The sequence below is a fragment of the Microtus oregoni genome, unplaced genomic scaffold (assembly GCF_018167655.1).
Source record: "Microtus oregoni isolate MIOR12 unplaced genomic scaffold, Mior012 000108F_ref0000382, whole genome shotgun sequence".
NCBI classification, from domain to species: Eukaryota; Metazoa; Chordata; class Mammalia; order Rodentia; family Cricetidae; genus Microtus; species Microtus oregoni.
In genome coordinates, this window is record NW_024544726.1 from 1,946,008 (window position 1) to 1,956,860 (window position 10,853).

Genomic DNA, 10,853 nt, shown 5'->3' on the forward strand with positions numbered 1-10,853 from the left:
GTGAGAGCGATTATTGATTATTTTGAAACATGTAGTCCAGGTTGACCTCAAATTCATTATGTAGCTGAGGCTAGCCTTGAACTCCTATTCTTCCTCTCTCTATTTCTCAAGTGCTAGAATTATAGGTGTGCCTCCCCATGCCTAGCAATATAGTATATTTTAAAGAATAAACCACAGGGGAGAGAGAAAAAGAATGGAGGGAAGGAGGATAGGTATGAATTATTCACTGTACATGATTAAAATAGTCACAATAATGATATTAAGCCAAAAAATACACTAAAAGAAATATAAAATTTGGTTTTTAAAAGATGTACAGGAAACCAATAACAGAACACAAGAAGCTGAAATTAAATGTATCCTTAGATAAAAAAATATATTGATTTAAGTACAATTAAATAACCATTTTCTATTGTGAATAAATGGACAATTAAAAGAGCTAATGAACAAATTTGAAAGGTGAGGGAAAGAGGATGACAAAAGGAGAGAAGGAACAGTACACTAGCACTATCCACGGTCAAGAACCCTTGACACTAGAAACAATTAAGATCTCTAGAGTGGAATAATTTAAGAAAACAACATTGGTGTGATAAATACCAAGAAATTAAGATAAAATTTAAAGGATCAAATATTCATTCTGTCACGCAATGAAAGATTTCATTATAATTCATGGTCATATACAAGCAAGAGAATGGAAATATTATCATTTTTGGAAAATCAAATTATTTTAATTAAAAGCCAGTAATCAAAAATCTATAAAACAGAAATATGGTGAAAAAGAAATCTGTATTATAAATTTACAAGTAAAAATTTAAGTCCCCAAATGGGAAAGCAGAACATCTTATCAGCTTGGTAGCTGCTAACAGGTACTTTCTCCACAGTGGTACCTGGACAAAACTAGCCTTTTGACTACTTAATTGAACAATGTTGGTAACCAGCTGAGAAGCTACAGTTTAGGACATGGTTTTCAAAATGAAAATACAATTCAGTTTTTATCACAGGACATAAGAATTCACCCCACCCTACCCTCCAACAAATACCTCTCTCCACAAACCTCACTACTTCTAACTTAGAAATGTAGAGTAATCAAGAAATTCGGGACCCCTGGACCCAGCAATACCACTCTTGGGAATATACCCAAGAGAGGCCCTATCATACAACAAAAGTATATGCTCAACTATGTTCATAGCAGCATTGTTTGTAATAGCCAGAACCTGGAAACAACCTAGATGCCCTTCAATGAAAGAATGGATGAAGAAAGTATGGAATATATACATATTACAGTACTACTCAGCAGTAAAAATCAAGGACTTCTTGAATTTTGCATACAAATGAATGGAAATAGAAAACACTATCCTGAGTGAGGCAAGTCAGACCCAAAGAGGAACATGGGATGTACTCACTCATATTTGGTTTCTAGCCATAAATAAAGGACATTGAGCCTATAATTCGAGATCCTAGAGAAGCTAAATAAGAAGGTGAACCCAAAGAAAAACATATAGGCATCCTCCTGAATATTAACCTTCATCAGGCGATGCAAGGAGACAGAGACAGAGACCCACATTGGAGCACCGGACTGAAATCTCAAGGTCCAAATCAGGAGCAGAAGGAGAGAGAGCATGAGCAAGGAACTCAGGACCGCGAGGGGTGCACCCACACACTGAGACAATGGGGATGTTCTATCGGGAGCTCACCAAGGCCAGCTGGCCTGGGTCTGAAAAAGCATGGGATAAAACCGGACTTGCTGAACATAGCGGACAATGAGGACTACTGAGAACTCAAGAACAATGGCAATGGTTTTTTGTTGTTGTTGTTGTTTTGTTTTGTTTTTTTGGTTTTTCGAGACAGGGTTTCTCTGTAGCTTTGGAGCCTGTCCTGGAACTCCCTTGGTAGACCAGGCTGGCCTCGAACTCACAGAGATCCGCCTGTCTCTGCCTCCCAAGTGCTGGGATAACGGACGTGCGCCACCACCGCCCGGCTGGCAATGGGTTTTTGATCCTACTGCACGTACTGGCTTTGGGGGAGCCTAGGCAGTTTGGATGCTCACCTTACTAGACCTGGATGGAGGTGGGCGGTCCTTGGACTTCCCACAGGTCAGGGAACCCTGATTGCTCTTCGGGCTGATGAGGGAGGGGGACTTGATCGGGGGAGGGGGAGGGAAATGGGAGGCGGTGGCAGGGAGGAGGCAGAAATCTTTAATAAATAAGTCAATAAATCTTAAAAAAAAAGAAATGTAGAGTAATTAGTCTGGAAAAAAAGCACTTGAAGTTAAGTAAAAGGGATGTAAAACACTTCAAAACCAATTATATTTTAAGACAGATGGTCAAGATTCCTTACTTCCTCTGCTAAGTAATACATAGATTTATCAGTTAGTTTGGTAAATGATATTATTTCATCATAGAGCAGTGGTTCTCAAACTTCCTAATGCTGTAACCCTTTAATACAGTTCCTCCTGTTATGGTGACCCCTAACCATAAATTATTTTCATTGCTACTTCATAATTATAATTTTGCTAGTGTATGAATCATAATGCAAGTATCTGAATGCAGGATAGCTAATATGCAAACCCTATGAAAGGTCATTCAACCCCCAAAGGGGTCATGACCATGGCTTGAGAAGCACTGTCACAGAGCAAGAGAAAAAAGAAGCAAGAAAGAAGGAGGAGTATATGTCACCAAAGAGATGAGAAACGTAACTGGAAAGAAAGAGATCATCTTTTATAGTAGTAAATTTTAAAAATGAAAATTAGTCTTATTTTAAAGAAGTCCAATGCAGTCTTAATCACAACCAGAATCACCAGTAGAATGTGGTCAAAAGGAACAATCTTTAGAAGCAGAGAGAATCCCATGTGATCTTGGCCAGATCACTCCACACCACCTTGTGCTCAATCTTCTCTGTAGAAGGGTTAAAATTAAATGAGATGATACATATAAAATGCCTACTATTAGAAAGGTGAGTCAATGTCCTTTGCCAAGTAGCCATTAGGTTATAAAACATTTTTTTATTTTAAAACTTACTGTGTCAAAGTTCCTTTAAACACAGTTAAAGCATGAAACATTTACAAAAAGACACCCATTCAAGCACCATCTCAAAGCAATGTTGGTATACCTATTTTATAGTTTATTGATCATAGCTATAAATAGAGATGCGGAAACTTTCAATATAAAGGAAATATCTAAGAACACAAGTTAAGGGAATCTAGAAATCCAGCCCATTGAATAAAGCTTATATATACAAGAGGAAAATGGAAGGTGAACTGCACATGTCAAACTGTACACCAAGTATCGTCACCATCATGGAAGTTAAGGGAGTCCACATGAAACAAATAACAACTCCAAAAGCAATTGGAAAAATCTACTAAAGAGATATGTACACAGACAAGTAACTAAAGAGCTCACTTCCTCCCAGAAGGCCCCAGAACCCACTGCTCAGGAACGGACCTTGTTCCAAAATTCTGTAAGCTGTCTTCTGCAGGAGGGCGGCTGAATCCCAAGTGTGGGAATTATCTAGATTCTTAGAAATGTAGCTGGTGATTGACTGTGGGTTTCATTTGCTTTACTACAAGGGTATTGCTGTGATCATGTTCTTTTTTCATGTAACACTGCTTGCTTTGGAAAGTTTTTAAAATCATTCAGACTTACACGTGACCTTTTCCTAACATTTAAAACTAGTTTATGTACAGTGTCCACTTAAATTTTCAGGAAGATTCTTCTGTATGATGTAAAATTCCCTCTGAGGTACTAGAATTCCAAAACACTGAGAAAATCAATAAATGAGAATCCAGAGTGATTAGGACAAATCAGTAAAGGTGATTTTTCCCTGTATGTATGTGTGTGTGTGTGTGTGTGTGTGTGTGTATACCACTATTTACATAAGACTGCATTTAACTCAATTCTCTGGCAAATTACATTATTGTAGTCACAGGTACAGAACTTAAAGTATGTATGTAACTTAACCATTCTCTTTTAACCAAATGTGTGTGCAAACAATCCATACGAACCTAATGAATTTCTTATTAAATTAAGCCATTGTAGTAGAAAACTATCATCTATGGTTATTGAAGCAATCCTTGTTCTGTGTTGTTCTAAACATCAGACAATCACCATGTTAGTGTTAGATGAGTGTCATAAATCAATGTGAATCTTAAAAGGCCCATGAAACCAAAGCCAAACACAGGCTGAAACTAAATTCTTCCACAACAGCCTCAGAGACATGAATGCATAGAACATAAAAATCCATGTTTTGGCCTGATAGCTGAAATGCATTACAAAACATATTTACTCTTCTTTGTAAAAATTTGAATTCTCTGAAAAGTTAGTCCCAGAAAACTACATTTATCAGCTAATTTTTAAAACAGTGACTCTTGAGCCGGGCGATGGTGGCGCACGCCTTTAATCCCAGCACTCGGGAGGCAGAGGCAGGCGGATCTCTGTGAGTTCGAGACCAGCCTGGTCTACAGAGCTAGTTCCAGGACAGGCTCCAAAGCCACAGAGAAACCCTGTCTCGAAAAACCAAAAAAAAATAAAATAAAATAAAAAAAAATAAAACAGTGACTCTTCACACAAGATTTATGTAGTTTAAAAAATACCTAACATGTCCCCGAGATTGCTCCTTGCACGGCTCTGTCACAGGGCCTGGCAATGACCGTTTTCACAGCTCCCCTGATAGTACACTTTAATCTAATTCAGCCTTTTGGGGCAATTTCTCCAAGGCTGATAAATACACTTTTTGTCTTTTAATGAGATTTTATTAAAACTACTCGATTTATTCCACAGCTAATGAGTGACTATTACATTGCAGGCAGTGTGTTTAGCAATGGAGAAAGATGCATGTTATATATTTCCCTGCCTTCAAGAAGCTACCTATTAGCTAGGTAGAGAGACCATAAATAAGTAATTGTAATTAAATATGATAAGTGCTCTTGGGGTGAAAGCAAATACAGCGTGCCTGGCAACCCGGCATGTCATCCTCGAGCAAGGGTCATGCTGCATCATTCCAATTTTAGTCTATGTCTTAGCAGAGCAGGAGAGTCACAAGTTACAGGTTACCTAAATCCTAAAATTCAGGACAAATATTCATCCTACACAAGCTAAAAATTGTACATTGTGTGATCCTCTTTCAAAGACACTACTTGTGACAGAAAGATGGTGTGTTTTTTATGTTTTAATTTAAATGAACTGTTTTAAAACTTCTTTCACATACTAATACTGATTTTACATTTACCTATAAAACTATAAATCTACAAAAGGGACAGTAAGTAGTTATGACATAAATTAGTCATTAACTTGTATTTGCATAATACCTTTTCTTTCCAGTAATTGCTACATTTGTTAGGACAAGAGGTTTGGGGACTAGATGGGTGTGGTGGTACTGGACAATTAATCCCAGCACGTAGGACGCAGAGGCAGGTAGATACCTATGAGTTTGAGACCAGCCTGATCTCCTATGAGTTCCAAGCCAGCCTGGGCTAGACACTGTAAGACCCTGTCTCAAAAACAAAACCAAACAAAAAAAGGAAGCTTGGGACTATAACTGAATTTACTTCAATAACTTCAAAGATGCTATATGAAAAATGTTATGAAAATAAGAGGCACTGAAGAGTTTCTGCAATTTTCAAAAAGGAGGGGTTTTTAATTTTTTAAAAAGAAATGGCACCTTGATGATAAGATTCTTTCAAAGATAGCGTTAGCAAGAGTAAAGGTTGCAACAACTACAAAGAAAATTTATTTCAAATAGCATCTCCTTTCAAACCTCCTTAACCAAAAAAAAAGACACCTAAGGGGGTCTAAATTACATCGGAATTAATGCCAGGAGTGGCAACACACACCTTTAATTCCAGCACTCTGAAGATCTCTCTGTGAGTTTAAAATCAGTTCAAACTACGTAACAAGCTCCAAGCCAGCCAGAGCTACAGTAGTGAGACCCTATCTCAATAAACAAACAAACAAACAAACAAATAAATAAACTGGAAACTTCCTTCACAGCAAAAATAATGCCTAGCTCACAAAGGATGGATGAGTGGGTGGATGGGTAAGCAGAGGAGTGAGTGGGTGACCAATATGTCTTGAAAACCAAAATCTATTTTAAAGAGCCTCAGTGAAATTTAAAAACTATTAAGACATTGTGGTGTAAACACAATTTGTGGTACTAATTTGCTATGAAAGAGAATCAAAATTCAGTGGAGTCTGGGTAGAAATTAAAAGGATTTTCAGGATGAATGATGATCTGCAAGGCCTTTCTGTTTAAGCTCATAATTGAACAAATTCTTAGTTTAAATGTATGCTGTCAAGGCCCCGGCAAAAAAAAAATCTGAAATGAATTTCAAATTCAGGATCAATATATAGTGACACAAATTTACTGGAGAAACCTTCAACCTTTGCCCGGGTGAGGACCACCATCATTACATTCTTTACCACTGAGGCTGCCTAGGATTCATTATTTCAAGAAATGCCATTTTATAAATGACACCAACCAAGTCAGATTTTGTAGAATAGGAATAAAATTTCACAGTTCACAGACATGCAGGCAGCCACTGACTACCTAGCATCTCAAAACAGAATTCTGCCAGGGCGTCTTCTAAAATATTGTGATCAATTTCACTTCAGCTAACACGAAGGTGACCACTTTTCAAAATCCAAAGCGATCACACTGTCATCCTTTCAGACCTGAAGGAATGAAAACCAGTCACCAAAATTGATTTAATGACGGCTATTTTCCAAGATCATAATATATGTAAGCATCTTAATTCCACATTTTCCAGTGATCAACTGCAGACTCACAACAGCCATAACTAAGATACAATCAATATCACTCACTCACACATGGTCATCTGGGTGTTTTTGAGAAACATCTCATTTAGCTTCTTTGTGTGCTCGAACACTGAAGAAATGAAGGCGATTTCTGATATTTTTTCTCTAGAGATGTGGTAGTTGATGTGGCTATTAAGCACTTGAAATGTGGCTAATCCAACGGAGGCAATAAATTTTGCATTCTGCTTAATTGATTAAAATTTAGAAATAGTTAATTCAGTTACTGGAAAACTTTTATGTATGTTTGGAACAATTTAAGTATGTGAATCTACTTTTGTACATGCAAATTTTATGAGACCTAAATACAGATCAAGTATTTCTGGTGAAAAATTTAGCTTAGCGTCAAAATTGAGATGTGCTGTTAGTATAAAACACACATTGGATTTCAAAGACTTAGTATGAAAAGATGCACAGTATTGCAAAAAAAATTCATGCTGAAATCACTAATTTAGAGGCAATGTATTAAATAAACATTGCTAAAATTAATTGCACCTTTTTGTTTGAAATCTTTCTAATGCGGTTACTTGAAAATTATAAATGACACGTGGCTCTCATTAAATAGCTTTGGGCAGCGCTGCTGCTCTCGGGCACATCCACGGCTCTAGCAAACAGACACATTTGGACTTCTTCCTCCTGACAGACAGGCTGGTCACTGAACAATGGGGCAAGGAGGAATGCGTCCTCGAAGCATATGGATCTAAGGAAAGAGGGTAGCAAGCTCCATCCACAATTTCACCGTGTGAGCAGCAATGTAATACCTCAATATAGAGGAAAAAATGAGTTATCAGCACTCAAAAAATTGAAACTGAGTATACTGCAGACAACTTAAAAGAGGTAGAGCCAACTGCTCTGTCTTGGTTTCATTTCCTAACTGTGGACCTTAAAATAGACAATAAAGCATCGCTTCCAAAAAGAGGTAAAATATTCCGATATTAGCTATCTAACGAGCACTATTAAATAAGCAAAAATTGCTCTTAAATCTTATCTCAACTTCCAAAGCCACAGAATACACGCTGAGCTGGGAAATCAACTTCAGATCGCCAGCATTTCCCTCACAAGCAAATTAGCAGGATTGTGCACTTGGAATACTGTTTGACAAGAATGAAAAGGAAACAATTCAAAACAGATTTCAGGACTGGACAATTAGATGAGGAACTGCAGATTTAATTCTCAATCAGTACTGTGATTAATCTGATTCCCTGCTTTTCCCTGGTGTAATTATACAACCCAGATGAAAGGATGAGCATTTGGACTGTCAGTTCTATATTCTAGACCAGCCCGGTGACTCAAAGCAGACGGCTCTACCACGCTAACCACCATCCCAACAACAGTGGAAGGGAGCCTTGAGCACTGATTGTACAGTCATTGCATAACGAGGCATTAAAAATTTGGGTGCCCCTAACTCTTTCTACGTTCGTCTAAGGCAGGTGAAGAAATTGCTGAAACTGGACGCACCCGTCTTCAATGACCCTCTTAAATCCGGGCACGGGGTGAACACAAAGGCATCTGTCTAATATCCTGGCACAATAGACACACACCCCACAATTAAAAACCCTGGACGCACTCTCTCGCTCTCTCCACACAAGCACACGAAATGCAGGCTGCTCTTTTCGTAAAAGGTCTAAGGTACAGGAAAGGTAACAATAACCCCAACTGTTCCCAGTAAGCAACTATAAAATCGGTCCTGCCACGTCCCTGTGTAACCGTCAGATAAAATGCAGGGAGCCCGCCCAACGCCTTATGGGGTGGCGGACCCGGGTTCGCTGGTCTCCACGGGTCGCTGAGAGCCCTCAGACCCTCTCTTGGCAGGAGATCCAGGTACACGTCTATAAATACTACAGGGTGAAGAGGACAGGGAAGGCAAAGGAGAGGGAGAGAGGGCAGGGGGCAGGCCCGGAGCGGGTGCGGGAGGCCCGGGGCACCGCTGAAATGCATTTTTCCACACTCCCGCTCCCTCGCGTGGAGACTCACTTGCCGATCACCTCGCACAGCTCATACACATCCTCGAACAGCACGTCGTCGTCGGCCATGGTCCGGAGGGGACAGTGGCCACAGCGTGGAGGGTTCTGAAACCTGGGTTGGGGGCGCCCAAGAGCTCAGTGCCCGGGCTCCGGGATCGCGTCCTCTCCACAGGACTCTCAAGCCCTGAGTGCCGAGGAAGCTCAACTGGGGCCGCGAGGCCCGGAGACTGCAGCGCCTCTCCTCTGCCGGCTGCCATCCCGGCGCGGGCGGCGGGGCCGGGGCGTGGGAGCGAGGGCGGCCCGGGCCCGGCGCTGCCCGCCCGCCCGCTGCTCTTGGCGCTGTCGCTAGCGCTGCCTAGCGTGTGGACCCTCGGGGATCCGCGAGGCACCGCTGCACTCTCCGCTCGTCAGCCCGCGCGGGCCGCGAGACCGCGACCGCTCCCTCTGCCCAAGACCAGCTCCGGCGCGGCGCGGGGCAGCTCGGGCTACAGGGGGGGCCGCGACAGCACCACGGAGGGAGGATCGTCGCGAAGGGAGGTGGTGGCGGCTGCTCAGCGCTGGGGACCAGGAGGCGGCTGCAGAGACGTTCCCTCCTCCTTCTCCTCCTGCTCCCGCCGCCGCCGCCGCCCGCCCGAGTGTGGGAGGGGGCTTCACGGGATGAGTGTTCAGTGCGGGCGGGAGCCGTGACCGCTGCCTTCAACTCCACCCCTTAGCTTCAGCTGCCGCCCGGCTCCCAAGCCTGGAGCTCCCGCCTTGAGCACGCTAACCCTCCTCTCTTTCAGCCCGCCGGCGCTAGACCCGAAGGCCCCGCCCACTCCAGCCCTTTGGGAGGCGGGGACCGCGGAAGAAGGCTGGGGACTTGGGAGGGGGGGCGGGGGAGAGGCGAGCGCTCCCAGTGGCGCCTGCGCGCAAAGCTCGCAATGTCATGGAGAACCGGCGGGCGCGGGGGAATCTAGAGGGCGCTGGGGGTCGGCTGGCGGAGCTTTGCGGGTTGCAGCTGCTGAGGTGGGGCTGGTGGAGGTCGTTGCTTCTTTTCCCAAGCTGCGACCAAGTGGAGAAAAGGGGCTGGGGACAAAAGGTTCACAGCAGTTTGCACGTTTTTTTTTTTTTGGGGGGGGGGACGGCGTGCTCAGTACTCTGGCAGCTTTCCCCTTCTTTCGTAACCTCAGGAAGCCGGTCCCAGTTTTTGGCTGGGAAAAACGCTGGGAAAGGGTTCTAATGAATGGAAAAGCCAGAGAGGAGGTGGAGAAAGATTGTCACTCAAGACCGCACTTGGCGGCGGACGCTTTTAGTGCCACTCTGTCATTCCTTAATGAAAATGAGGACTGGGGGGAGGGAGAGAATTGTCCAGGGAAAGGATCAAACAAAAACTACTGCAGAGAAAGGTGTGCAACAACGAACAGTGAACTAGAGAAACAGCTTCTCCTGCCGCCTGCCCCAAACTCCCCAAATATCTATGCAGTATCTGTTCCTGCTAGACAAAATACAGAGACGGGTCAGGAAGATAGTGACATAAGGAGACTTTAAAACCATTGTATATTGCTCGCCAGCCCCAGCATCTACTTTGTTTAGTGTAGTTCCTACAGATGTTGGAGCTCTTGGCATAAAAATGCAACAAGAACGAACGGAGGCACAGGGTCAGGCACGGAATAAGACTGTGGGTGTTGCCACTGTGCCGGGTTGTATGGCATATGAAGATTTCTGTTCAACTGAGCATGTGCAGAATGAGCCAACGCCGTGAGACAGGTATATGCCTTAGTTGAAGACCAATAAAAAAGAAGTCTTTGTTCCTCCACACAGCAGAAGTGTCCAATTAGTTTATAAGTCGGCTTTCCAGAAATCATCTGTTAAAATTCTCAGCGCGGTATTTTTAAAATAGTACTTACCAAAGTGCAGGGAACAGGGTGAAGACTGGGCTTATTTTCCTTCCAGAAACGATCTGCACAAACCCTTGATTGCCCCCTCAAGAGACTGGGAGATTTGCGTGTTAAATATTTGGGCGCTAAACCCCTTTCTTTTTCTTTTCTGTCTTTCTTTTTAAAAAGCAAATCATGGGAAAATATAATTAGATGAGGTTTTTCTCCTA

At 42.5% G+C, this 10,853-nt stretch overlaps 1 protein-coding gene across 11 annotated transcripts in view; it reads right to left on the reverse strand.

The window, feature by feature from the left end:
* Cask (calcium/calmodulin dependent serine protein kinase) overlaps positions 1–8,846 on the reverse strand; it is a 330,840-nt gene extending 321,994 nt beyond the window's left edge. For all 11 annotated transcript variants that reach the window (XM_041645247.1, XM_041645244.1, XM_041645250.1 and 8 more), the window contains exon 1: positions 8,778–8,846. In XM_041645247.1, coding sequence (XP_041501181.1) covers positions 8,778–8,836 — 59 coding nt within the window. In that variant the 5' untranslated portion in view covers positions 8,837–8,846. The remainder of the gene's footprint in view (positions 1–8,777) is intronic.
* Positions 8,847–10,853: the final 2,007 nt, after the last annotated feature.